General features: G+C 56.5%; 1 protein-coding gene across 15 annotated transcripts; it reads right to left on the minus strand.

Annotated features, from left to right (window-relative positions):
• Positions 1-26,164, minus strand: Tspoap1 (TSPO associated protein 1). Of its 15 annotated transcripts, none has more exons than XR_002391085.2 (32): positions 24,703-25,921; positions 23,804-23,911; positions 23,426-23,554; positions 22,696-22,875; positions 21,986-22,165; positions 20,709-20,786; positions 20,540-20,623; positions 20,238-20,327; positions 19,981-20,103; positions 19,650-19,754; positions 18,121-18,171; positions 17,775-17,795; positions 16,901-17,105; positions 16,148-16,320; positions 14,661-14,776; positions 14,178-14,287; positions 10,258-11,088; positions 9,936-10,087; positions 9,227-9,604; positions 8,917-9,144; positions 8,393-8,584; positions 6,851-7,802; positions 6,266-6,365; positions 6,026-6,177; positions 5,094-5,262; positions 4,573-4,644; positions 4,113-4,142; positions 3,823-3,926; positions 3,667-3,738; positions 3,372-3,482; positions 2,747-2,808; positions 1-1,177 (listed from the first exon to the last, which is right to left on the minus strand). XR_002391085.2 is itself a non-coding variant. In XM_087191400.1 (32 exons), the coding sequence occupies exons 2-32, from the start codon at positions 25,018-25,020 to the stop codon at positions 1,001-1,003; spliced, it is 5,718 nt and encodes a 1,905-aa protein (XP_087047526.1). In that variant the 5' UTR covers positions 25,021-25,729; positions 25,928-26,164; the 3' UTR covers positions 1-1,000. The 15 variants fall into 15 exon arrangements, 14 of the variants coding, with proteins under 14 accessions (XP_087047526.1, XP_087047530.1, XP_012923137.1 ...); XM_087191400.1 differs by lacking the exon at positions 2,747-2,808 and adding an exon at positions 25,928-26,164 and having other exon boundaries at positions 4,113-4,145; positions 4,573-4,677; positions 6,960-7,802; positions 24,703-25,729; XM_087191404.1 differs by having other exon boundaries at positions 6,960-7,802.
• Between the last annotated feature and the right edge of the window lie 1,762 nt (positions 26,165-27,926).

The raw sequence follows: 27,926 nt of genomic DNA on the forward strand, positions 1-27,926 counted from the left end.
TTTTGTGAAAATAGACTTTATTATAATAAAATGTCTTTTTAAACAAATGCCTCCACCATTCCACACCCCTGGAGACCAGGATGGAGGCGGGGTTCTAAACAATCTCCCACCACAGCGAAAGAAACATGCAGAGAGACATTCACCCAGCCAGGGTGAGGGATGGGCAGCTTGGGAAGGGTGGAGAAGCCCCTACCCACTCTGAACAGGGAATGTATGAAAATAGCTGCATAAATCTGTCCTTATTCTCAGCCCCTGGACACCCACAGGGGTCAGAGGAAAACAATGCAAAAGAGAAGTTGAATCCAATGAGCAAAATAAGGCAAACCCAACTCCTGCTTTCTGCCCCCTGGTCCCCTGGGTTTCAAGGAGGGGTGACACAGGGGCCAGGCGGCGGGGCAGGGAGGGGTGGAGCACAGCGGGGCGGGGTGAGGCCCGCTTCGGCCTGGCCCTCTCCCTCCCCAGCCTGTGCGGTGGAGGCTGGAGGCGCAATGGAGGGGCTGGAGTGAGGCACTGAGTATGTACATATATACAAGGTTCCGCCCGCCGCCCCACGGGAGACTCCAATGCAAGCTTTCCAATCAGGACAGCCAGAGCCACTGTGGAGACAGGCCCCTTCTCCCCTCAGGGTTCCGTCCTGGGTACAGAGAGGGTCAAAGAAGGGACCTGCACAGCCTGGTGGGAAACTAGGATTGGACTAGGTGGGTGGACTGGGAGTCAAGAGACCTGAGTCCCATCCTGGTCTCACTGGGGCTCCGTGAGCTCGGTCAGGTTACTCACTGTGGGGAGGAGTTTCCCTCCTACAAGGGGAAGGGGCCCAGCTAGAGGACGCACCCCTCAAGACCCACCTAGGCTCCCACCTTCACCAATTCTCTTTGATTCCCATCCAAGTGCCACCGTGTTAACGCAAAGACCAGGAGCTCTGGGCCGGGCAGGGCCTCCCTGTCCAGCCACAGCAGTGACCTGGGTGTCTCCAGGGGCCACTCCAGAAAGGGCCACAGCTTCACTCCTTCCTCCCAGAGCCCAGTTTCCTGAGGAGCTGCTTCCCTTTGGACAGGAGACCCCGCACCTTCTCAACTGTGCCCTGCGGCTCCCCCAGTTCGGTCCTGGGGAGGCTGCCAGGGCTGGAGGTGCAGTGCCAGCCCAGGGGCACTTCGGGTCCTCGTGCACCAATCCAGTCCTGGAATGGGAGAGAGAAGGTAAGGTCGGGGCTGGCTCCTTCCCCAGCCCAGCTCCTTTTCTCTTCAGCCTCAGAGGCCTGAGCCTTCCATGTCACAGAGCTGAGGCTGAGAACCAGACGTCACGACCCCACAACTGGCCTGCACATGCAGAACACAGAGATGAATGCAGACGGGACATGCAACGTGCATCTCAGTTCTGCCTCATTACCTGGCGGCCCCGGCCAGGTCCCTCTCCTTCCCTGGGTCTCACTACAGGGGCCAGGCTGGCCAAGCTCCAGAGTTCTGGGAACCTGACCCTTGGGATGGATGCCCTCAGCTTCCCACATGTCATCCCCACCCAAGGAAAGGAGAGCAAGGCCACAGGCCACTCAGAGGCAGCTCCTCCTCTAGGGAAGGCAGTGCCGACTGGACTGCACCTCATAGGCAGAAGGAGGGTCCCCGCCAAACTGGCTGATGTGGTCCCTCGGGGGCCTTCTGAGAGTGAAGCCAAGACCATCGCATGGGCACAGAGATCTGGACTCTCCCTTGGATGGCCCCAAGAGGACGTAGGGAGGCCTGGCCCGAGGGCATGTCCCAGTGGGGGCATCAGTAGCCCCACTTTAGCATTTCTCTTGTTGAATCTCCTGCTAGCTTCATTTGCAACCCTGAGCTGCTCTCTCTGCCTCAGGCCCACCCGGGCAGTGCTCCGTGGTGCATAAAGGCATGGAGTTGGGTGACCAGGGGAGCCACTAGGGAGCCGCTTGTAATCCCACATCCCCAGCCGGGCCTCCTAGACCTGGCACAGCCCTGTCAGCTCTTGCCAGCTGGCTGGCCTCCCTTCCTCTCTTCTCCCCTCCTTTAGGTCCCCAGAAAGAACCAACCACAGACAGAGCCTGATCAGAGGCGAGGGACCTGGGCACACAGCCAAGCACTCCTGTCCCCTGCAAGGCCCCAGGTGAAGCAGTAGGGCGTCCCAAACCCAAAGGTTAAAGCATTGACTGCCAAGGCTATGGCCACTGTTGGAGACCCAGAGAATGCTTTGGCTTATCTATGGATTTCAGCTCTCAAAGGTCCATCCCTCTTTCATTCCTCAACCAGGGAAATTTGAGAGGTGGCAGTAAAAGCATGTATGTGGCTTCCCTGACAGGTCATAATGCAGAGGACAAGGGTGGAGAGGCTGTTATTATTGGTGACATGACAGGGTCATCTTTCTGTCACCCAGAATAATCATAATATTATAATACCAGAGCCATACAGTATCATAATACCACTGATGAGTCATAACATATGGTATCACATAACAGTCTACAAGCCACATGGATGATGAGCAGACTGAGGAGCCAGCTAACATGGGACATCATATGCTAAGATATGTGCCCCTATGACAGCTGGCAGTGCCCAGGGTAACGGCAGACAAGAGAGGGGGATGATCTCACACTCAAATCTGGCTCATGGCAAGAGCTCCCTCCCCATTCCCTAGAAGAAAGTGGGAAAGCCAAGTCAGCTGATTTGAGACAAAGGGGTGCTGTCCGATCACAGTGAAGTAGGGGTGGGGCTGCATGGACTTAGGGGCCAGTCCCCTCACTTACATGTTGCTCTCTCTACATATATCTATCTCCATCTAGCACTGGACTCTTCTCCTCCTCGTTCTCTGAGAACAGGGAACAAAGAGAGGAGGTGGGTTACCGACAGACCCATATGCTCTCTGCCCAGTCACCGACGGCGCCCACTTGGCACAGCCTTCAAGTTTGGACCTCTGCAGAGAAGCCCTGTGCTTTCTGCTTGGGGCTTGGCCTCCTTGCCCTTGCCCTGCACTCTGAAGCTGGAGGTTTAACCATCGCTCCCCCTGTCGCAAGGTGAGGCAGCCGTAAGAGAAAGAACCAGGAAGCTGGGCTTGCTGGGCTACTGGCCTCACCAGGCACCTGGGGACAGAGAGCCCCAGCAGGGTGGGAGTAACTGAACCAGAGCGTGACTGCCTAGAAGTTGAATGGGGGTCCTTTCCCACAGAGCCCCCTCCCCTGCATTGGCCTGGGGTGTTGATGCTTGGGGCCTGGGATCAAGGTCACAGCCATCACCCTGTGGCAGACAGGGACACACCCAGGCCTCTCCTCTAGGAAAACAGCTCAGCTGCAGCCCTCCACCGCACTGTCTGGGCCCCACCTCACCAGCAGGGAAAGACCAAATGCTGAGTTGGGAGCGCAGTTCCTCACTCACCTGACTCTCTGCCTGGGGTGTCCTGGGTTCCCTGTCTGGGCTGCCTACCTCAGGCCCGGGGCCCTCCAGGAAGTTGGATGGAACCAGGCCCCTCTGTCCATTCAGTTCTCCCTGGGGAGGAGATGCTGATGAGATGAGGACGAGGCCGGAGGTCCCAGCCTTGCACTCTGGACCCCGAGTCCCCCGGAGAACAGCCTGGAGCCAACAGCACTGCGAGAGGAGCTGATGCCATCCGCCCAGCCCCTGGCCCGCTGGTCAACTGGGTACAAGGCCCCCTTTCTGACAGCGTCCTCACATAGTAGAAACCATCGTCATCCATGCTCCCAAACACAGTGATGACATCTCCCGCCCTGAAGGGCAGCTCTGCCTGCGGAGACAGCACGGGGCAGGGGTCAGGCTCAGGGAGGCCCACCGCTACCCCCATCTCGAGGCACCCTCTGAGGGTCCTCACCTCCACGTCCATATTAGGGGAGTTTTCCCGGGGGTTGTAGTCAAATGCAGCTACCATGGGGTGGGGAGCTTTCAGGGCAGCAGAGGCAACCACCTTGGGGGGACCTGTAGAGAGAGAGGAGAAGAATCAGGACTTCAGACCACCCCCGTTCCCACAGCCTTCTGCACGGTAGGCAGGATGACTCCCTATTCACAACCATCTTACTAACTGGAGGCCCTGCGGAGAGGCCGGAGAGGTGACCCTGCCCACCTTCTTTCCCCAGACACCCCTGGCCCGGGATGGCTCCTCACCTGCGAAGGGCTGAGCAGGGCCTTCCAACTCTGCTGTGGAGAAAAGATGCCTCTGAGCCCCATCCCGCCCTTCCTGCTTCGTTCCAGGCTGGAGGTGGTAAAGGGCAGGCAGGACGCTCACACCCTCAGGAGGGACGTGGGAGGGGAAGGGTGCCCAGAGTCCACTGGCACAACCCTTTGGTTTGGGAGTGAACTAAGGCCCAGAAAATGTAAGTGTGCATGGCTGCACAGAATTTGCAGGCTGGTGCTTTGGGGAACAGAAATCCTGGCAAGCAATCCCCCATTCCCACCAGAATGAAGCCCCACTGGAGGGGGTGGATATGGGTGAAGGTCTCTTCCGATTCCCTTTATTTGCTCAAAATCCTACAGGTGTCTCCCCAGAGAGTCAAACAGTGCCACCTCAAACTCCCCCTCAACACGGTCCATCACAGGCACCTGCGAGAGATGGGGTCTTACTCACCTTTCTTAGAGCGGCGGGGCTTGGGTGGAGGCCCAGCTGTGTGGGTTGTGGAGTACACAAAGGGACTATTCCCTGATCCAGGAAGGCAAGAAGGTATGAGAGAAACTGAGGCAGGACAGGGAGATAGGACAGACTCTGGGGTCTCTTCTTGGGGCTGCACAGGGTTCTTGAGCTCCTTTCTTTTTTTTTTTTTTTTTTTGGTACCGGGGATCGAACTCAGGACCTTGCGCTTGCCAGGCAGGCGGTGGAACTACTGAGCTAAATCCCTGGCCCCTGAGCTCGTTTCTTAAAGGGCCCCATCTCACATTCTCAACAAGAGCACCTCCCAACCTCCGGTCTGAAGTGCACAGCTAGCATCATTGGATTCCCCCAAAGAGGTTTCCCCTCATGGCCACCCTGGCCTTGGTTCCAATGGCTCTGTGTAAATGAGGTACCCAGCCACCTCAGACACACAAATCACTCAAGGTGGGGTTGGGGAGGGACCCAGGTGGTGGGAAGTGAGTGAGGACAGCAGGTCATACCTGTGCCCTCAAGGACAACATCTGGAGACAAATAACCTCGCTGGAACAGCTGCTGCCTCCCTGTGGGACTGTCCACAGCCACTTCAGCCACCATGTTGCAGGGGATATAGCCTGTCTGGCCCCCACATTCGCCCCGATAGAAGCCATCAGCATCCTTGTCCCCAAACACCTGGAAGCAAAGACCAGTTTTCTCAGGAGGCCAGTTCAGTTTGCTCCCTGCACCCCCAGACCCTGAGCCCTGGCAGCACCCCACTTGGGACTGCAGAAGAGTGGCCTGTCCTCTGCGAGCTGAGGGACACAGGAGGGGAAACGGCTAGGAATCGGGATCCCAGGGAAATGAGACAACAGCCCTTTCTGTATCACCACCTGCTGTCTACACAGTCCTGTGCCCAATGCACCCCAGACTGGATCCCCAAAACCTCAGAGAAACAGAAAAAGCCTTCACTCAATCTTTGGAGGAATAGTAAGAGTGAAAAGGTTAACAGCAAACTGGCAGACTGTGGCCTGTGGTGGGCAGATAAGGGAGGGCTGTACATTGGGCTGTTGATTCCACAAACAACCCTGTGAGGCAGACATCATTACTAGCCCCGTTTTACCAATGAGAAAACCAAGGCCCGGAGCTAGGTAATCTACGCAAAGTAACACCCAGAAGTGGCAGAGGCAAGGTCCAAACCCATCATTTGCCTCGCAAAGCTGTGTTCTCCTGCACCCCACCACCACCATGATGCCTCCAGCAGAAGAGAAGGAGGAGGAGGAGGAGGAGGAGGAGCAGGAGGAGAAGGAGGAGGAGGAGGAGGAGGAGGAGGAGGAGGAGGAGGAGGAGGAGGAGGAGGAGGAGAAGGAGGAGGCGGCAGCAGAGGCAGCTGTATCTCAATGCCTAGAGTAGGCAATGACTAGAATCTGGAGTTCTGGGCAGAGGGTGAGTCACTTACCTTCAAAATCTGGCCCTCCCGGAAAGGGAGCTCCTCCTCTCCAGCATCAGGGTTGGGCGACATTGACACAGGGTCATAGTCAAACAGAGCCACAAAGACCCTGACAGGTAAGTCCCAGTGAGCCAGCGTTTCTGGGGGGCTCCTTAGAGGGGCTGTGGAGAGGGTGGAGGACAAGGCAGTGGCTCAGTGAGGGCTTAGGAAGTGCTCCATCAAGCCAAGCCCAGCCCCATGGGTGCTCACCCAGCTCGGTGGTGCTTGGCCTGGGCACCCAGGCCCCTCTCCTCTGGGGGCCCTTCCGCCCAGAGCTGTTCTGCCCTCTGGCCTCCCCGGTGTCTGCTGCCTGCAAAGAGAGGGTGACAGATGGCAAAAGTGACTCACCATCCCTCTGGTGAGCCCACACTCCCCACTCTGCCCCAGCAGCAGCAGCAGCATAAGCAGCCCAGCAGGACAGGGGCACAGCATTCCTCTCCCGGGTCCTTGTGGAGACACCAGGCGCCACACGGAGGAAGGGGCAGGAGGGAAGGCCCCAGCCCAGCTCCCCCCAGTAGATGAGTGTGGTCCAGGGAACTGCGGTGGCCAAGGAGCACATGAGAGGACTGTTTCTCCTGGGTGTCGGGGCTGGTGACTCTTGGACATGGCATCACAGTCAGTGTCCTGAAGACATAACTAGCTAGGCAGAGGAAGGGGCCACCCTGCCCGAAGGTAGCAACTGGCAACTGGTAGTGACAGAACAGCACACATCCCAGTTTCAATCAGCAGAAGCAGCAAAGCAGTGGAATATTTGGTGGGAGAAGGCGGGTGAGGGGCCGGGAGGCCCGAGCCCACCTCTGCTGATGGAGGCTGCAGCGTGGAATGGGAGTGGCCGGTGGGCAGCAAGCAGGGCCACCAGGCAGCAGCAGGCGGGGGCTTCCGGGGATGGGAAGTGGGCACAGACCCGGGAGGGTGGCTCCTTGGCTCTGCCAGGTACACTTCGGCCTCTCCGCTCTGGCTCCCCTTTCTCCCAGGCCGGGAGGTGTGGGTAGGGGTTGGGGCCTGAATTGACCTTCAGAGGCCCCCTTGGCCTTCCTGCAGGTGCCGTGCCCCAGGGCTCCCCATCTGTAGGGTAGCAGGAGCTGGTGATGCTGATGCCTCCACTGTCCACCTCCTGCTCATCCTCAGAGTCATATTCGATGCTGATTTCTAAGCACTTGGGGGAGAGGCAACTGGCCAGGCCAGACTCCGGGGCTCGCCCATGGGGGTATCTCCGGGAAGTGCCTGGCCGCCCTTTCCCACTAGCCTCTGGTCCACCCTTGGCGGCCTCAATCACAGGGAGGCCACTCCTCTCCCGTGAGGGGGCTGGCCGTGCAGAGGCCTGGGGGCCGCCATTGCTGAAAAGCCGGCTGCAGTGTTCTCGGGGATCTAGAGGCCGCCTGCGGTTTGGGGGCTTCTCAGGAGAGCCGCCTCTCCTCCGGCTGCTTCCACCAACTAATCCAGGCATATCCACTAGGTGGTCCCTGGCCCTGGAGAGCTCAGGAGACAGGGGACACCGGCCAAGTCCTGGGGGCTGACGGCCCTCACAGCCCAGCCCCAGACACACAGGTTCCAATGGACTGGGGTCTTGGGAAGAACAGCCTGCCCCTGGCTTCTCCTGCTCCCCGTTGTCTTCCTCGTCCTCCTCTTCCTCCTCTTCAGGGATGCTAAAGAGCTTTTTGCTGCAAAACTGCTGGAGGGGCAGCTCCAAGATCTGCTCCAAGATCTCCTCGTCGCTGTCAGTCTCACAAAAGGGGTCAGGCTGGGGCTGGGAGTGGGGAGAAGAGAGCAGCAGGGAAGAAAGGTCCATGGAGAAGAGGGGAGAGCTGTGATCTTTGCCCCTGAGTGAGGACAGGGCTTAGGGTAAGCCCACAGCCCTCCCTCAGCATCCTCCAAGAGGAAAGACTCAGAGGGCCCATGGCAGATCCAAAGTCACACGCATGTCCAGGCAGAACCGGAGGAAGAACAGGGAACACACCCAAGGATCAAATGCCATCCCCTGTGGGGCAGGGGTATCAGTGAGCAAGCTGTCCCTGTCACCATGGGAGGCTGCCCCATCCCCTCCCCAGAGCCTGGCAGCACAAGGCTCTCAGATGGCACCAGCTTCCCCCAGCCAGGGCACTGCATCCGGTGGGCTGGAGGGAAGGTGTGCAAGTCAGCCTCTCTTCCCTTATCTTCCCAGCAGGGCCAAGGCCCATTCTGGGCTTTTTCAGAGCTGCTGCTCAAGCCATGGCCCAGGCCACACACCTAGAATGTCACAGGCACTCAGTGGCAGTGATGGAGAAGCTGCTGACACATGGGATGGAGGCCCTTAGAGCCTGAGGCCCGGAGCCCACCAGCCCCTCCTCACCCCATTACCTTGGCCCCGTTCTCCCTGACGCTGTTGCCAGCAACCTGCTTTTGGAAGGCTCGAGTCCTGGAACCCAGCTCCTCTTCCTCTTCCTCTTCCTCCTCCTCCTCCTCTTCCTGGATGTCTGACAGGTCTGAGTTGCGGCCATGATCCACAAGTGGGTTTACCAGACGAACCCCAAGCTCTGCCGTGTCTTCCCTCTGAGGGGAGTGAGACAAGGGAAGAAAGACAGGAAGAGCTATGAAGGACACTGGGGACTGTGGGACAAAGTCAGCCCCCACAAGAATAAGAAAGAGTCCTTGGCAGAGGGAGAAAGAGCCATTCCAAGAATGCAGGTGTGTACCAGGGGGTGGGGGATGGAAGCCACAGCTGGAAGACAAATCTAGGGAGAAAAAAGGAACAAGAAATAAACACACAACACAAAGGTGTCAGAAGCAACCAAAGCAGAGGACAAGCAAAGAGGGCAGCCACATCCGGGATGGCAAAGGGTAGAGAGGCAAGCCCCAACTCTGAGTGTGACCCCAACCCCTACCTCAGGCCTGGCTCTCAGCCCAGGGTCAGCTCCACAGCAGGCCTCAGGCACCCTCTGCGTCAGGGCTCCCTGGGTGGAGCAGACCATGGAGCCGGCCTCTCCTGCAGTCCACTCAGCCTTCTGTGCGGCCCAGCAGGGAGCCGAGGGGCCGGGGTCTCTCTCACCCATGGTTGACTGGCTGGGCCTCCTCTCCCCTGAGACTCCCAGCACAGCTGCCTCGACCTCCTCCTAAAGCAGGCAGCACTGAGGAAGGGCCAAACGCAGACTCTTCTGCCAGCCTGCATGTGCTCGCCCCCACCAGACAGCATACCTGGGAGCAAGGTGGTGGAGGGTCCTCCTGGACTCCCTTTGGCATCTCTCTGGTAGGGCTTGCTGGGGGACCTCCTGGGGGGCCTGGAGTTCCATGGGAAGCAGGGCGCTGGAGGGGAGAGCTGGGGTCCCCAGGCCCTGGGGGTGCTGGAGCAAGGGGTGTTCTCGCCTCTGGGCTTGGTCGTGGTGAGGGGCAGGTGACCCTGGTGGATGAACAGGCGGAAGCCAGGGCCGGAGCAATAGGAGCGGGCATGGAGTCGGCCGACTCGCCATGGGGCGACATGGTGCGCACAGTCACTTCATGGCACACCTGCAGCAGCTGGAGCTGGGACAGCTCCACCAGCACGCTGCCTGCTGTGGGAGAGGCCACCTCCATGATCTGCAGGGAGGAGAGCACACAGGAGGGGAAAGTGAGGGTGAGAGAGCCAACATCACAACAATGACAATGGCAGCAAGCATCCTGCTAGGTGAAGCCCTCTTCGTGCCTTATCTCATTCAGTCTTCTTGACCTCATGGCTTCAGAGGTAGAGCAGTTTTAAATCCCTCGTGTGCTACCAAAGCCTATGCTTTTAACCAATCTTCCATCTGGGGCCCAAATGCCAGGGGCTGGCTATCTCTGCCAGGCCAGGGAGACAAGGGCTCAAGGCGTGGCAAGGAGGGATGCCCATCGTGCTCCCAGGGTACATGCAGGTGGATTTCCCAAGCCATACCTTCTGTCCATCAGCATAGATGGCGTAGCCTGTGACCCGGACACCGTTGGATGTACCAGCAGCATCAATGGTGACTGGGAGCCAACTGATGATCAAGATGCCAGGGGAGGGCCCCGGCTCAATCTGCACATCCAGGGGGGCATCAGGTGGGCCTGGGGGAAGTCAGGCAGGAAACCCAGAAATGTAGGATACTCTCTGCCTGAGATTGAGGATCCCAATCTGCCATTTCATTGCCACCGGCAGCTCGGCCAGTCTCCCCTGCCACCATCACCCATCCCTGGCTTCCTGGCTGTTCCAGACAGCAGTGCCCACCCCTGCATACCTGCAGGGAGTGTGGTGAACTGCAGGGTGGCAGCCCGCTGCTCTGGCCTCTCCCAGCCTGGTTCCCAGGCTCCTCGGGGTGGGAGCTGAGCCTCCACCCGGGCCTGATAGAGTGTGCCAGGCCGTAGGTTGCAGAAGGTGGTCCAGTAGGTGGTGGGGCGGGCAGGCGGGCACTCTTCCCCATTGAGGTAGATAGCATGGGCCACGTTGCTATTGCTGGGCACCCAGGTGATCTCAGCAGATGTGGCTGTCAACTGATGGACCCGCAGCTGGCTAGGTACTACCCCAGCCCGAGCACCCACAGCCAAGCAACAGCGCAGAGGGTCGGAGCTGCCCTTGCTGGTCAGGGCCTGGACAGAGACATGGAGGGGCCCAGCCCGCAAGTCCAAGTTTTCAAGCACAGCCTTGGGGGGCGCCCCAGGCCCCAGGGCCTGATGCAGCTCCCCATTCACGCAGATGTGGAAGCCACAGAGTTCTACTCGCTCAGGAGGCAGCTCCCAGGCCAGCACCACACTATGGGCCAGCTGCTTGAGGACCACCAGTTGGCGAGGGTAAGGCACCGCGGGAGGCTCGCCCAGGCCCTCGGGAGGGGGGCTCAGGCTGAGCTCCTCTCCTGCATCCTCCTCCTCCAGTCTGGGCTGGCTATGTCCCCCGCTGCTCTGGCCCCCGCTACTGCTGCCACCCCCACCTCCGCTCGGGAAACTGAGTTCAGGGCCTGAACTGCGGGACAAATCGGCCAGCTCCAGAGGGAGGGCGGTCAGGAGGTCATCATCAGATACACGCTCCACAAAATTGGAAGGGACCAGGCCCCTTTGGCCATCCATGAGCTCCCCTGGCAGAGGGAGAACAGGAAAAGGCAGGGAAGGGAAAAACAGACAGAGAATAGGTAAAGAAAAACCCGTTCAATAAATGTTCTTTAGTAATGGCTAATGAGTGATCTTAATTAAGCATTTGATTCAAATCAACATTTACCCAACAGTGCTTTTCAAAGACAAGAGCAGTCAAGCTCTGGATTAGAGAATTATTGTTGGGTTTTGTAGGCGTTTTGAGTTATATAGGACAGTACTTCTTAAATTTTAATGCACATGTGAATCACTTGCAGATTTGTTCAAATGGAGATTCTAATTCAGTTAGGTCTGGGTGGAGCCGAGTATCTGCATTTCTAACAAGGCACCAAGGATGCTGGTACTGAAAAAATGTAGGACAGTGTCCATGTTCTAAGGAGATGCATACTGAAGTATTTCTAAAGTGTCACGATGTCTACGGCTTGCTTTGAAATCAATTTTTAACCTACATATGTATGATAAAGTAAATACAGCAAAGTGTGAAAAATTGTAAAATCTCATTGGTATTTAGGTGCTCTTTTGATTTTTCTATATATTTGGAAACTTTCTTACTAAAAAGATGAAATATGTGAACAGGTGAAGAGAAGAAACAAGGACTGAGGGTGTAGATTAGCTTTTTTTTTTTTTTTTTGGTACTGGGGATTGAACTCAGGTCCTTTCACTGGCGCAGCAGGCAGCGTAACCACTGAGCTAAATCCCCAGCCCTAAGGTGTAGATTAGTGGCAGAGCACATGCTTAGCATGTCCAAGGCCCTGGGTTCAATCCCCAGACACGCACATGCGCACACACGATAAGAAAATAGACGGTACTGATTGGAAAGCTCCTGTGGATTTTACATGGGCCTGAGGAGGGGGTAAGGGGCTGCAATGCCCCTCACCTTCCCTTTGTGAAAAAGAGACATCCACAAAGGAAGAGGGACACGACCATCTCATCAGAGCAAGAGAAGAAACCTTTAGAGACCACAGAAGGAAGTGCCAGGAAAAAGTCACTTGTGGGTTCTAGAAGACATTAGGGCCTGCTGCAGGCCCATGCCTCAGAACATGGCTGGCAGTCAGCCCAGGGAGCAACCAGTGGCGAGTTCATTTTCCACGTCTGTTCTGAAGAATTGACAAGAGTTTTTGTAGAACATTTGTTGTTTGTTTGAGGGATATCAGGGGAGAAGGAAGCCAGGCATACACATGTCATGTCATGGCCAATTTAAGGAAGGAAAAAACTCAGGAAGCAAACAGCTCGTGGGAGGAAGGGGAAGCAGGGGCCATGGCCCAGAGCAGAGGGGTGGGGTCAGCAGAAGCCTTGGAGCCTTGGAGTCTTGAGCCTTGGAGTCCCTGGGAGTTTACCCAGAAGTAACTTGTGGCCCTCATCCTCTCCTTCTGCTTATATAGGAAAGAAATAGAGTGAGAGAACTTGAAGAGACAGTAGAGATCTTCACCAAGTTCGATAATATATTAAGCTCTGTAGTGCGCTGAACAGTGGCCACCCAAATCCTAATCCCTGGAATTTGTGAAAGTGACCTTGTTTGGGAAAAGCATTTTTACAAATGTAATTAAATTAAAGATCTTGAGAAGAGATCATCCCAGATTACCAGGGTGGGTCCTAAACCTATCGACAAATGTTCTTATAAGATGAAGACACACAGAAGACAGACACTCAGAGAAGAGGAGCCAACATGACTGCTGATGCAGAACTGGAGTGATGTGGCCACAAGCCATGTAACACATGGAGCCCCCAGAAGCTGAAACAGGCAAGCAATGGAATCTCCCCTAGAGCTTCCAAGGGAGTGCAGCCCTACCAACACCTTGATTTCCGACTTCAGCCTCCTGAAAAAGCCGATGAGACAATAAATGCCTGCTGTTTGAAGCCACCCAGTTGGTGGTAATTTATAAGGTAGGCCTGGGCAATTAATACATACACTAGCACTAGGAGTGTGGAATACAAGTCAGAGCCCTGAACAAATCTGCAGCCTGCAAGGCCAGAGCTGGAGCCTAGGCCAGTCAGGCTCAGGCCCACCAAGCTCATGCCACTTAGAACATGACAGCTAGAGTCAGATGTGAATGAAGCAGTGTCTTAATAAAGCTGGACAAAGAATAGGGCACCCTGCACCCAGTTGTCTACATTCTTTTAAATCTATCTCCATTCCTCACTCCCTCAAATTGCCTAGTTCAAATTCTAATAATTTGGGGAGTTAATCTTTATGCTTTTGCTGCCCTCCTCTGAAAAGTAGTGTTGTTTGTTTTCATTAAAAAAAAAAAGTCTCATTCTCCCAGCAGCAATTTAATCCTGCTCTTCAAAATCTACCCCTACGGGGAGTTTACCCATCTGGACCACAAAACCAGGTACCATCATTCCCAGCAGCTACTCAAATAAAGGGCAGAGGGCCTGGGGAAAGGAGTTGAGCAGGATCCAAAGCTTTCTGTGTTCTGCATTCAGATCTAATCCCTTTCCTAAACCTCCACACACAGTATGGCCCCTGCCCTGCCCATACCTTATTCCAGTCTCTGTCCCCACCACTACTGCAGGATGCAGACTGGTGTCTGTGCCAAACCATCCCGAAGGAGGCTCCCTTAGCCATTCCTGCTATAGGCCCTGTCATGGGAATCTACCTCAGGTGCCTGAAGAGCCCTCTGGCTCCCTCCTGCCCCAGCCTCGGAACTGGAGAACTGTCCTGAAGCTCATGCCCTGCCTGGGCCCTGACAACCACTTGCTGACACCTTCTCCTGGGATCCTGATCCCGGTCCCTCCTCTCTACACACACTTGCAGCCTAGCATCAAATCTACCTACACTGCAGGCCTGACCTCAAGTGTCACTAGTGTTAAACATCGTCATGCTCTGTTTACTAGCACAAAAATGAATAGAGCCAAAATCCTCTGTGATTGTGGTATGTGCTGGTCTGTCCTGCTTGAAGCCAGAGCTCTTTTGTTCTCTTTCCCCACTGGCTGCCAGGTCTCTGAAAGCCTCTTAACTAAAAGTTATAATGGGCTCAGGGTGCTGTCGGATGGGAATGGATGGATGGAGATCCATAGGAACAGGAGCATAAAGACCAAAGAATAGACAGAATGATCCCTACTACTGTCCTACCTTCAAAAAAACCATCCTCGTCCATGTTGCCATAGACATAGATGTATTCGCCAGCTGTTAGCGGAAGCTCTGCCTCTGGATTCTCATTGGGGCCTTCGAAGGGGTTGTAGCTGTTGGGGGAGCACAGATAAGAAGGACAGCAACGTACATGGCATTTACATACCGGTCGTCTCTCACCCTGCACAAGCCTTTACGGAGATCTGGTTTCCACCTTTAGCCAAGTAGAGCATTCACTGTGCCTAGACTGGCTCAACTAGGTTATTTAGAATATGTCCACCTGGGGTTCTTGAACCACCCCACCATTTCCAGAGGTCTCCATCTTCACCTAGACTTGCCCTCCCATACACCCCAAATCTGGGAAGGGAGAAGCAAGAGTGAAGGGCCCAACCGGACTGGGGATTTAGCTCAGTGGCATCATGCCTGCCTTGCAAGTGAAAGGTCCTGAGTTCGATCCCTGGTACAAAAAAAAAGTGAAGGGCCCACCTATAGCGCGCGAGGTAGACTTGGACCCTGGGTCCTCCCAGGTTGCCCTCCGTCGCTGCTGGGAGCAGGGAGACGCTGTCTACCTCCAGCTCCTCCACTTCACTGGCTGTGTCCACCTAAGGGTAGACAGAAAGGGCTGGCTCCTCTCCAGGGCCTGGGCCAACAGCACAGCAGGCAGGTTTGCAGGCTGAGTCAGAGACGAGCCACTGCTTTGAGGAGGGGAGTGAGCACAGATGCAGCCACCCTGGCAAGGCCAGCACCAGAAGGCCCTGAGGTTTCTAAGCAGCACCTGAGCCAGCAGGTCCAGGAAGCATCCAGCTGCCTAGGCAGAGGTAGTAGGTACAACCTGGACCAGTCCCTACATTCTGTCCTCTACTCCAGCGGCCCAGTAAATAAGACCGAAAGGCCATGCTGGTATGGGAAGTAGACTGGAGACTGAACCTAGGGCCTTTGTACATCAATGACTCTTTTTGAGACAAGGTCTCACTAAGTCACCAAGTTCCCCAGGCTGGGCTCGAACTTGCCATCCTCCTGCCTCAGCCTCCCAGAGTGCTGGGATGACAGGCTTGTGCCACCACTCCCAGCTTCAGCAAAGCATCTCTTGACTGTAAAGAGGTGGAAACTAAGGAAGCGGAAGGGGCTGAAGAAGTCCCTGCCTCTAGCATGGTGACAATTCTTCTGTGGTTCAGCCCTGGAACCCAGAACTTCCTGTCCACTAGAAGGGGACAGACAGAGTGGGCAAGCAGGGGGTCCACCACCACCTCCAACACCAGCACCACTGTACGCCACGAGAGGGCAGCAAAGGCCCAGGGCTGGGTTCTACCCCTTGCTAAAACTTCCCAACCTGCCCCCTTCCACTTCCTGGGGTTTGTGGGTAGAATGAGGAGAAGGTGATCTGAAGAGCTGTGAGTGATGCCCAAGAACTTAGTGATTGATGGTAACAGGTGCCAAGTGTTAAGTACTTCCTGGATGCCCCGTGAGGCGAGAAGCACTTTCCTCTTACCTTAGTTCAGGTAACCTTTGCAGCCATCTCAGGAGGCAGGTTTTATTATCCCCAATATTCAGATAAGTAGACCAGAACCCAGAAAGGGTGACTCGCCAATGACAATGACAAATCTGGGATCTGAATCCCAGAACCTGTGCTCTTTCTCACACAACCACCTGTTTCTCTACAGATGCTCTTACCAACAGTCTCATTAGGCAGATCCTGGCACCAAAGGGTCTCCTTAATCCAGCCCAGGACCCTAGGGCCTCCCTGGGCCCCTGAGGGTGGGGCTGGATGCCCCCAAGGTGGGGCTGGCAGGGGACCCTGGAGAGCAGTGACAGGCTCCACCCACTCACCACCCAGGGAGGCGCCCACAGGGTATCCACCTCCCAACTTGGAACAAATGCCCCCCACTCCTGAGGGATCCGAAAGAGATCAGGGCCAACCCCTCCTGCCTCCCCCAAGCCAATGCCAGACCCCAGGCCCTGTCCCTAGCACTGACCTCTGGTGTGGGACATGATTTAGGGCTGTTGTGGATGGACTCGGAGCGTGAGGAGTTGGAGAGAGACTCTGCCTTCTTGGCTGTCCTTCGAGGGACCCCAGTAAGGGTGGCAGGGGCAGGCTCGGAAGACTTTGGGGTGCAGCGTCCTGGGGAGCCCGGTGGGAGGTCAAAGTCTAAAGAGAAGATGGCGTGTGGGCTTGGGATCTGTAGCCTGAAGTGGGACCAGGGAGACTGGGTGGAGCCTCCTGGATATGGGGGTCAGGCCCTACACAGCCGGATTTCTTTATAAGAAGGGAAAAACCTGGGGGAAACTTACTCAGCAGAAGGCTAGGTGATTTCACATTATTTCACATGGTCCTCAAAGCTTAGGAAACTATGGTCCAGAGAGGTTAAGCAACAGGCTTAATATCGCATTGGCTCTTCAGTGAATGGAGCTGGGACTACCAGATCTGACTGACCCCCAAGCCCTGACTCTTCCCAAAGCCGTATAGCCTGCTACTGGCTCCTGGTGCCCGACTCCCAGCTATGACCATAGAGGTTTAGTTACAGGAGGAAGCACAGTGGCCTGAGGTGCCTCGGCTGGTCTTCAAGACCCTCACTCCTGGGGGCTTCCCTCTGCCCCATCAGAGCTTGGCTCCTTTCAGATACAGCTTGAACTTGCTCTATGACTTTGAATGGGTTGCTAGCCTTTCCTGATCCTGAATTCTGCTCTGTACAGGGGGCTCCAGGCCAGTGTCACTGGGTCCACCTTACCTTTGGGACCAGCCTCTCGGGAGGGCTGAGGGGTAGAGCAGCAGCAGGGGGCTGGTGGGTGGTCCCCGAGGGCACTGCCACCCAGGGCGGAAGTGAGCAGGTCCAAGGGGCCTGGGTGCAGACGGAAGGCCTGGAGCTCCTGAGCCAGGAGACTGAAGCACTCGGTTTGACTGCGGCACTGCTCCTCCAGTTCTCGGACCCGGGCCTGGGCCAAGACCACCATGAGCCACCATGCCTGTGTCCTCTCCACACATCCACACATCCGCACAGAGCTTCAGATCACAGCTACCCAGTGCCCAGCCTGGGCCTGAGCCAGCAATGCATCCTCCAACCCTTACCCTGGACAGCGGCACTCCTGCTTCCAGATGTTTTCTAGGCCAAAGAGGATCGTTCCCACCCCACCACCACCAGTATCATCTCAGGAGTTTGCTCAGTCCCATCCCTTGTCAGCTTCCCACAGTCTGTGACCCAAATCCCTGCCCCAGAGCTGGGCAGAGACTTCACAGGATGCTGGGGACATGTTCATGATGGGAAACAGCCCGCTCTCAGGACCTCTGCTCAGGCATCAGGAGAGTCCCCAGATCAGGGGCTCTTCCCTGGCCAATGTCACCAGGAGCGTGAGTCAGCTTCGACACACTTGCTCAGGGCCTGAGAGGCCACATGAGGGACAGTCCCACGTCTGCCAGGCACAGCAGGAGGGTCTGGGATGAGGGTCCAGTCCACATGTCCTTGTAGGAACCCCTGCCCATCACAGATTCTCAGATCTGCTGCCAAAGACACCCCCTCTGTTAGACACAGCATTGAGACCCTTGGGAAGGGATGTGGAGGAGGTGGGAGGGGACCCCCAGGAAGCAGACAGGTAAAGAGAAGGTACCTGCATAGAATCCAAGGTAGACTGTGGCAGGGAAGGAAAGCACAGACAAGAAATTAGAACCCTAAGCCCTGTAGGTCATTCATTAACCCAGAGAGGGAGGGGGAGAGAGTGCAGTTCCTAAATGGAAGGACATTTCGGGGTGCAGGCACCCCCAGATGGTGGCAATGGGAGATGGCTGCCCTCAGACTCAGGACCCCCCCGCCCCACCATGCCCCAGTGGAAAAATAGGCCAAGAACAGAGAGGACTCCTCCAGGCCCCGCAGTGTTCAGGGGCCATGTTACAACCTCAGCCTACACCCCAGCGCGCACACCGTCTCATGTGCTCTGCCACCTCCAGGGACCCTACCTCCAGCAGCTGCACGGCCCCTTCATGTTCCCTCTTGGCTTCTGCCTGGGCCTAAAGAGGGGAGAGGCAAAATGCTGGAGGAGAAGGTTGAGGAATGGGGGAAGTAGAGGCAGGCAGAAGAGAAGGAAGGAAGGGGAACAGTGAAGGGTAGGGAGAGAGGGAAAGGGCCTTGGAGGGGGAAGCTGAGGTTTCTCCCTCCCACGCTCCCTGCCTGACTACCTTAGAATAGAGGAACATCCTCCCTCCCAGCTTCTCTCTGCCTCTCCGCTGCTCGCTCTCAACCTCTCTGCCCACCTCTTTAGACAGCAGGGTGCCCCCGGACACAGTGCTGGGCCGCTTTACACCACTCTACCCCAAAGACCCCTCCTGGTCACGCTACTGCATGCACTGATGACTCCAAATATCTCCAGGACTAGCTTCCCCAGACTCACACACCCAGCCGCCTACGGACCTCCCCACCTGAGTGTCTGTAGCACATAACCCCAGTTCCACAAAACAGAACTCACTGGAACTCAGGCTCCCCGCCTCTCAGAGCTGCTGGGCTTCATCCTCCACCTCCTGGGGTGAGTGAAAAGCCCCATCTCCCCAAAGGGTTCACAGCAAAGGGGGTGACCAAGTAGGGATTCAGCTGGAATCCCAAGTAAGGCTTTGGTTTGGTTTGGGGGTTGTTTGTTTGAGATAGGGTCTTGATATTTAGCCCAGGCTGGCCTTGAACTAGAGATCCTGCTTCAGCCTCCTGAGTGCTGGGATCAAGGTTCTGTGTCACCTTGCCAGCTCTGAGTCTTGTCAAGTCTATCTGCAAATTATATTTCAAATCTGTCTACTTGTTTCCACCTCCATCATCACCTGCAGCCTCATCCAGATCGCCATCATCTCCCTCCTGGACCATGGCGGCCACAGCTGCTAATCTGCTGATCACCTGCTCCAGGCCCCTCGTGCTGGCCATTTTGCAAAGTGATGAATCCGATCACATCACTCCCTGCTTAATCCTTCAGCAGCTTCTAACCACTCAAGGAGCAAAACATCAAAGTTCTTCCTGCGCTTTTAAGGTCCAATTCCTGCTGCTCTGTCTCTTGCTGTATTCTAGCCACACTGTCCTTGGACCCTCCCACTAGCTCCTCCTTGCCACAGGGATTGGCACATGTATTCTGCCAGTCTGGTCTGCTCTGGCCTGGCTATTCTGACTTCCTCTCATTCCCAAGGCATTAATTCAGTTGTCACTTCCTTGGGAAGTCTTCCCGGATAACATCTCCAAAGCCACTCTTCACACATCCCCATCCCGGTCACTTCTTGTCGTGTCGCCCTGTTCATCTCCCCATTGTGTTTATTATCACATGTGTGGGTCTGCTTATCTCATTTATGGGTCCGCTTACTTGCTGATGGGTCAGGGACCAGGCCTTTGCTCACCAGTCACCCCAGTGCCTAGCACAGTGTCTGCTACCTAGTAGGTACTCAGTAAATGCTTGCTGGCTGAGAGGCTGATGAAGCTGAAGTCCCAAAGGAACCAGTGCCCCTCACTCCTGCCCCACCTGCTGCAGCCTCAGGACCTCCTCCTGCTTCTCCCAAAGGCTGAGCCGAGCCTGTTCATGTTCCACCTCCAGCTGCTGCCGCCGCTGGGCCACCTCCCGCATATGCTGAAACACAAGACTGGGGGTCAAGGCCAGAGGCCCCACGCCTCCATCCCCATGGAAGATCTAAGATGATCTGCTCCAGGTGTCTTCTATTAAAAAGGAAACCGAGTCAGGAAAAGGCAAAGGGTCAGCAGCCCCAGGACTGGGCTGCAGACAGAGGGCCTATTCTACTGTACCCCTTCCTCCTGTGCCAAGTCCCAGTGCCTCCCCACTTACCCAAGGCCCTCACCTTCAGCACCTGCTCCAGGCTCTCCAGCTTGCTCTGCAGGCCCTGGCTCTTTCGAAGGGCTGAGTCCCTCTCCTGTGTCACCCCCAGGAGCTGGCCCCTCAGCTCCGCATTCTCCCACTCCACCTAGTGAGGGGGCATTGGCAGGGAGCTGGGCATGTGACCTGTCCCTCATGGGAGGGACGGCACACTTCCAACTCCACCCAGCGCCATACCCCTGCTCAGGACCAGAGCCTCGAAGCCCCAGGGCAGAGCAATACCTGCTCCTTCTCGGTGGCTCTACCAGTGAGCCGAGAGTTCTCTTCCACCAGGCGGGCATTCTCATTCTGGGCTTCTCTCAGCTGCAGCTCCTGAGGGGGCAGCGGAGCTCTGGGGAGGGTTCCGGCACCCACCTTTCTCCTCTCCACACACAGAGCACGCTGCCCTCCCAGGCAAGGCTCTCCTCCCCTGCATCCGCCAGGAAAGGACAGCAGGGCAGAACCGGTGTGTGCCCAAGGGCAAGAGGGATGGGAGCTGAGCAGAGAAAGGTAGGAATGGACCTCTGGGCAGCCTAAGAGCTCACCAGCTCCTCACATCGCCTCTGCTTTTTCCGGGCTTCCTGCTCCAGGTTCTCGCATTTCTTCCGCTTCTTGCTGAGCTCCGACTCCTATACAGTCAGACCCAAGGCTCCTCATGAGCGAAGGCAGATCTGCCCAGAGCTGATCACCTCCAGCCCTTGACCTGGGACTTACCAGCTGCTGCACCCTCTGCTGTTTCTCAGGCTCCCCTAAGACCACAGGCAGGCTGTCCACATCCTCTTGGGGTGTGGCCTGGAAATGCCCAGGGGCAGGGAATGGCACCTGAGAACAGGGCCCCAGCAGCCTACCCCAGCCCAGCCTGCCCTGGGGAGGTTCCCAGCTCACATGATCTGCAATAAGCTCTCTGCCCTGGAAGAGTGGAAGGATGCTGTCTGCCCAACCCCTCCCAACATGTCCAGCTGAGGTGGAGGTACAGGGTCTGCACCCTACGTCCCCCAGCTGTGCGTGCTTTGAGATTCTGGGACCCACGTGCACTCTGGGAGATGGATCCTTTATCCAGGCCAAAGCTTTCCCTTTTTAGCATTCAGCAGCTGCCCTGCTCTGCACTCAGTAACTGTCCTGGGTGTCCTTCAGCGACTGACAGAGAAGTAGGAGGCTGCTTGGGCCCCCAGGGATGTGGCATTCCCAGAGGTAGGGGTTCTGGATCATCCAAATCTGGACGTGCCCTAGAGTAGGGCCAGTCTGGCCAGGCCCACCTCCTGGTTGCCCTCAAGCCACCCTATTGCACATTCTATGTATCTGTGCAAACTTTTGGGGAGGATGGGTCATGACGGGAGGGACATCTCCCTTCATGCGTCGGCCAGAGGGGCAAAACCTGAGCAAGCAGCATCCCTTACCCCAGGCTTTCCTTGCTATCACTACTGGGACCCTCCTCCCACTTCTCTTCCCAGAGGGAGGAGGAGGACCTAGAGGCTGCCCACCTAAGAGTCAGACTATTATTAGGTTCTTGGGGTCCGGAGTGAGTCCCTGGTCCTTCAGGACAGGGGCCGCCTAAGCCCCACGCTCAGTGAAGGTCGCCAGTACCTGGAGCAGGGTCCGACTCACCGCATCCCCGGGGGTCCCGGGCCAGGCCTGGCAGGCTGGCAGGCCCAGGAAAGGGCGTTCCCACTCTACAACGGCGGCGGACAAGGCGGCGCAGGCTGGGCCCCGGGCGGCTGCCAGGGCAACCAGGGATTTGCGGCCGGGCCATACCACTGGCAGCGCGGCGGGGGCGCCAAGCTGGCCTCACGGGGCGCAGCCCGCGGAGGCGGAAACCGAGGGCCTCAGTGGGGTTTGCCGCAGGTGCAAGCGTGCAAGGCCAGGAGAGGTCGGCTGCCCCTGGTCAGGAAGGCTCCCCAGGCCCTGGGAGCGCGCACGCCACCGCGGAGTCGGTTCTGATCCCCACTCCTCGTAGGCGTGTGCACACGCACCTGCCCTAACCCCACACTCACCTCTCCCGGGGCCACCGGGGCCGGCGCCCCTGCTCTGGCTGAGATAGCGGGGCCCGGAGACCGCAGTGGAGGCTCCTGCTGGTTGCGCAGGGCGATCTGCCTCTGCAGCCGCAGCACCTCCCGCTGGGACTCGCGCAGCAACCGGTCGAAGTCCCGCACATGGAGCCACTGGGGACCCTCCTGGGGTGGGGCGTCCAGAGGGGGAATCAGAGCTCACCCCTACCTGCCCTCAAGCCATCCCCTCCAGGGCTTGCCCTCCACCTTGCTGGAGGGGCTCGGATCGGGGGCAAACATGCCTGGTCATATGTGCGTGCGTACACAGCCACATGCTTCCAAAGCCCGTGTGCAGACGGTCACTGCAACTCATTTACTGGGCGCTCACCACGTGCCCGGCACTGTGCTAAATGCCTCGGGAACATTCCTTCACACAAGTGTGAGATCTGGGTGGATTCGTACGGCCATACCCACTGGCACATAGCCTCAAGCCGGGAGAACAGAAATGCCCAGGTCTGGCTCCGCCTAAATCAGTTCAGCCTCTTTCTCCCCTCTCCCAGCTGGGCCGTTGCCAGGGGAACCTACTCCCCAGCAGCCTCCACCTTCCCGCTTCATTTGCATCTCATTAACATCTCGTCCACATCCCACAAGCCGGGCTGACAACCCTGGCCCTGCTCAGGGTCGAGCTGGAAGGAGAGACCAGGGCCTCCTCTCACCTTGCCCACCAGGGTGAGCCTGGCCTGCAGCTCCCTGCACTCCCGCTGCAAGGCAGCAATCTGCTTGTCCTTGGCCAGCAGAGCACTGGCCGTCTCACTGAGGTCTCGGGCTCGCTGGCGGGCTAGGGCTTTTCTGCACAACTCCAGGCTGGCCCCGGGCCTGGGCACAGGAGCACTCACCTAGCCAGAGGAAGGGTAAAGTCACCTGAGGGGCTGGGGCACTTCCCCCACTCCTCACCTCTTCCCAGAGGAGGAGTTAGGATGAAGCTCACTTCCACCACCCAATCTGGGGTTCCAGATGACAGGCAGCCTCCCTGGGCCTCCCCCTGGCCTTCCTCAAGTGAGACTGAAAGGGTTAACTCCCCATCTTACTTTGGGCCCAAAAGATGCTACTAATTCTCGGCTGCCACCGTGATGGGTCTTATCCCTGCCCCCATTCCAGCTCTACACCCTGTGATGAGCTCAGCAGGAGGCTGCAGCCAGCATCAGCACGTGGGGATCCAGAATTCTGCTCCCTGCCTCCCTAGAAGCCTCCCCGCCCAGCCCTTCCCTCCCTCTTGGGGCTCCAGCAACCTCCCGCCTCCTCCCCAAGCCAGTGTTTGCCCTTGCTCCCCTCAGCTCCTGAATTCCTCCTTTTCTGGGTCCTAGGAGTCCGTGACTCCCAAGTCTCAGTCCCTGAGACTCAGCCCTTGGCTCCCCTCTTCCCTGGTCACCCAGCCTCTGTCCTCACCACCCTCCAGTTGGTTTCCTGCAGCTTCCGGGCCCTCTCCTCCAGGCGCTTGGCAATGACCGATAGCTCCACATTCTTCCGCTTCAGCCTCCGCACCTTCTCCTCCGTCTCAGGGAAGCTGCTGTTTCTCTGACAAGGGGTCAGCCAGAATTGGAGGGTGTAGGGAGCACCTACACACCCCATCCTACTGTACAGACTTTGGGCCAGAGCGCCGGCTCAGAGTGGGATCCTTGGCAACTCTAGGCAAGGTTTCACTCTCTCTCTTGGGATTATGTCACACCCACGTGACCCCCTCTTGAGAGATATCCATGGGGTGAGGAGGACACTGAGGCAGAGGGGCCTGGCTGGACCTGACAGCACCCACCCTCATAGCCTCACCAGCATCTGGTTTTCCTCCTTAAGGATGGCACAGTGCTGCTGCAGCTCCTCCAGGGTCCTCAACAGCTCCAAATTGGGCCGGTCCCCAAAGCTGGTGTTCGTCGTGGCCTGGCATGGGAAAGGACCAGGTACAGTGCCTCGGGGACCAACCCCACCCAGTCAGAGTCTCATAGGAACACATCTCCCCTCCACAGTCCAAGGAGACATGGAGATCTTTCTCTCCTACATCCCAAGCCTTCAGAGAGAGGCTCGGGGGCCCAGCAGAAGGCCCGTCTGGTCCTCCCAGCCCTCAGTGGCAACTCCTCCCCACCTCCTGCTGGCGTCTCCCATGCTATTCCCTGATCCTTGCCAACCCTGCCCATCTCCTCCCCCTGGAAAATGCCAGCTCAAACTCCCATCCTGATCCGTCCAGCTCCTCAGCCCACCAGTCCCCTGCCCTCCCCCAATATCCTGTACCCCATCTTCTACAGGACACCACTCACACCCACCCAGACCTGTCCTCCCCGGCTCAGCCCAGCACCAGAACTCTCCTAATCTGCTTCATCGGGACTCGGATCCCATCTTACACCTCCACATCCCCAACATCCCCAGCCCCCAAGGACAGAGAGGCTCATGGAGGAGGAGTTACAGACAGATTGTCGGACACAGATATACAGAGGGGCAGAGCTGCATATAGATGCACAGGTGGAGAGGACAAATGGCTAAAAAAATGGAGTCACTGAGATTCCTGTCCAGTGAAGGGAGGACAGACAGTCACAGAGACAGACCCCCACACAGAGACAGGCCAGGAGAGGAGAAGGGCAAAGTGGGGTTACACCTCTTGCCTTGCTTCCTGGCCAGCGGTGGGACATGGTGAGAAGCCCAGCTTGCAGACCCCAGCCCTCTCCCAGCTCCCTTACCTTAGGCAAAGCCTGCACCTCCTCATCCTCCAGCCTTGGGGAGCCACGTCCAGAGGTCCCTGCTTGCTGCCTCAAGCTGGGCAGTCTAGCCTCTGCTCCTTCAGGGTCAGTGCCTACCGCAGGCCCCAGACTCTGAGCTTCCTGGGGCTGAGAACTCAATTCTCTAATGTGCAGAACTGTTGGAGTATCAGCAATGCTCGGGGCTGTGTCTCCAGGTTCATCCCCCTGGCCTGGAGTCCAGCTCTGCCAGGCAGGCAGTGCCCAGGGCTCCATGGCTCCAGGGTCCCCAGGCGGTGGGAAGGTTGTCAGTTGCTCCATGGCAGCGCCAAGAGGTCCCAGAACTCAGGCTGGGGCACATCACCCAGCCAAGTGGGGGCACTGGAGAGGGTCATGCCCTCCTCTGAGCGCTTGGCTTCACCGAGGTTCCATCCAGGTTGGCTGAGCTCTTCTCAACCCACAAAGAAGGCTGCAGGAGTGGGGACTGCCGGAGCTGGAGCCAGGGGTATGTGAGCTATGTCTGTTCTTGGTGTGTGTGCCTGAGTACGTGGAGAGGCGAGGGTGTCCTTGTGGGGGTGGGGAGGATGTTCGAGGCCACTGACAGCAGTGCTGGGGCGAGGATGTGTGAGTGTCTCTAGGTCTGCTCCCTCAGGCCAACGCTGCCTGTGTGTCTGGAGGGTAGGTTTCCCCACTTGTGTGTGTTGAGGAGGGTGGTGCTGTGTGTCACTGTCTGTGCCTGTTTCTGAGTTACCAGTTGTTTCTGTGTGTGGGTGTCTGTATTGCAGGGCTGTGGCAGTGTGTGATGCTGTCGCTGGTTGTATCTGAGTGTGTCGGCGTTGTGCAGCTGCATGCGTCCCTGTCAATGTGTGTCTGTCAGCGTCTGTGGGTCTGGTCATCCATCGCGACCCCTCAGCCAGGCTAGGGTCCTCAGGAGCAGTTGGAGGTAAGCCCCAGTGGTCTGCTGTGGTCCTTTATCTCCTGCTCCTCTCTCCGATGCTGCTCACTCGCTTGCTGGGTGGCCGGGCTGGTCCTAAGGAGGCCTGGGTCGATGGGCTGCTTGCCTCATAGTCTCTGCCCCTACTACCCTCAGCTCAGGAGACTGCAGGGGTCCCTTACAGTCCTGGAGCCTTGAGATGGTGGGTGCGGAGGAGGGCTGAGCCTCAGAATGGGGAGGGGGAAGCAGGGGAGAGCCAGCCCTCCTTCCCCCCCTTTCTCCCATCCTGCCTACCAATAGGAAGTCGGCTGCTCGTTTCCATGGTAATGGCGCTGGACTGATGGGCTGGACCGGCTGGCAGGGTCGGGACAGAGGGAAGAGCAGGTTCCTCACGGGATGCCAGCTCAGCGCACACACATGCACACGCACACACACACACGGGCGCGCACGCACACACACACGCACACGCACGGCCTCCCCGCTCCTTGTCCCAACACACCTTCACACTCTTCAGGGTACAGAGGCAAGGGGGCTGGAGACTGTCCTCCCCACACTGGGCAAGATGAATACAAGGGAAGGGTGACAGAGATCCAGCCAGAGAAGGGCAGGACTAGAAAAGATGGGATTTGAGATTAAACAAAGAGAAGTAAGAGGATGAAAACAGGAAGAGAGAAGCAAAGAGACAGAGGTAGAAATTAGCTGAGAAAATTGCTCAGCTCCCTCCTGCCAGATCACACTTGGAGAGCAGACTGGTTGTCCCAAGCCATCAGGGGAGACCGCATGAGCTGGAGGGCTGGCTTTGTCTTGAATTGTGAGGAAGTTCATCTTCGGTCTAGCCTTAAGCTCTTTTGCAATGAGAAAATGCCTTTTTGGAACAAAAATGTAGGCACTCCCATACCCAGGGATCAGCTTGTATGTGCAGCAGCAGAGGCCTAGGTAGAGTGGTAGAGTCCCCAGAGAGAAGGGTACCACTGGGAGAGGCTCCAGAGAGGCAGCCCCTCTCTTTTGTGAACCTGGAACGCTGCCGACAAGCCAGTCTCGGCTGAGGTCGGGGGCCCTCATGTGGCACCCCTGTGGAACAGCAGCAGCAACGCTAACCCACAGAGCCACTGACCCTGGGCTCCACCCAGGCCAGAGCTGATAGAAGGAGGGAGGGGAGGGGATGGGCGGGGAGGGGGTTCACTTCCCTTACACAGTGTGTAGATCAGTATGCCTGCCACTGCATGATATGTGTTGCTGATGTTTATGTAAGGGTACATATGCACACCATTATGCAAATACTTGTGTATACTATGTACAAATTGACTCACATTTCTGTGTATCTGGGCCACACTGTATACACGTGTTGTTGTGTCTATGATTCTCATTGGATGTACATGGCTACATGTTTCTGTGTGTCACTGCACGTCTATTTACCAGTGTCTATATATAATATGTACGATCTTATGTGTGTGAAGCTAGTATTGAGTTTATAAATTACACCTGTGTCATGATATAGGGATATCACCATCATCATATGGGATGAACAATACATAGTTATGTACTCACAGTCACATAAATATGTGTAATGCATACAATGACTTGTATATAATATACAATATATTAATATTAATATAATATATAAATATAATATATTCTATATATATTCATCCCTCAGTGCTTGAAGGGGGATTGGTTCCAGGACCTCTCTCCCCAGGATACCAAAATTCACTGACATTCAACTTCCTTAAATAAAATGGTATATAGCTAGCTGTGGTTGCCCACACCTGTAATCCCAGCACTTGCAGGACCTTCCAAGCCAGCCTGGGATACATAGAAAGACCCTGTCTCAAAAAAAAAGAAGTATAGTACTTGCACATAATCTACATAGATGCTACCATATACTATTTTAGTATGTGTGGTGCTGGGGTCTAACGCAGGACCTTGTATATACTAGGCAAGTGTTCTATCACTGAGCTACATCCCCAGCCTCTCCTGTACACTTTTAAAATCATCTCTAGAGATCCCAAGCTCGATCCCTGGTACAGAAAAAAAAAGATATAATAGTGTAGGGCCAGGGATTTAGCTCAGTGGTTCTGCCGCCTGCCTCCCAAGCACAAGGTCCTGAGTTCGATCCCTGGCACCAAAAAACAAACAAAACAAAAGAAAAATAAAATCATCTCTAGATTGCCTATAATATTTAATATAATGTAGCTGGGCATGGTGGCGCATGCCTGTAATCCCAGCACTCAGGAGGCTGCAGTAGGATCTCTGTGAATTTGAGGCCAACCTGGGCTACATAGTGAGTTCAAGG

This window comes from Heterocephalus glaber, unplaced genomic scaffold (genome assembly GCF_053883595.1).
Source record: "Heterocephalus glaber isolate CG9 unplaced genomic scaffold, H.glaber_assembly_v1.0 deba00001564, whole genome shotgun sequence".
NCBI lineage: Eukaryota > Metazoa > Chordata > Mammalia > Rodentia > Bathyergidae > Heterocephalus > Heterocephalus glaber.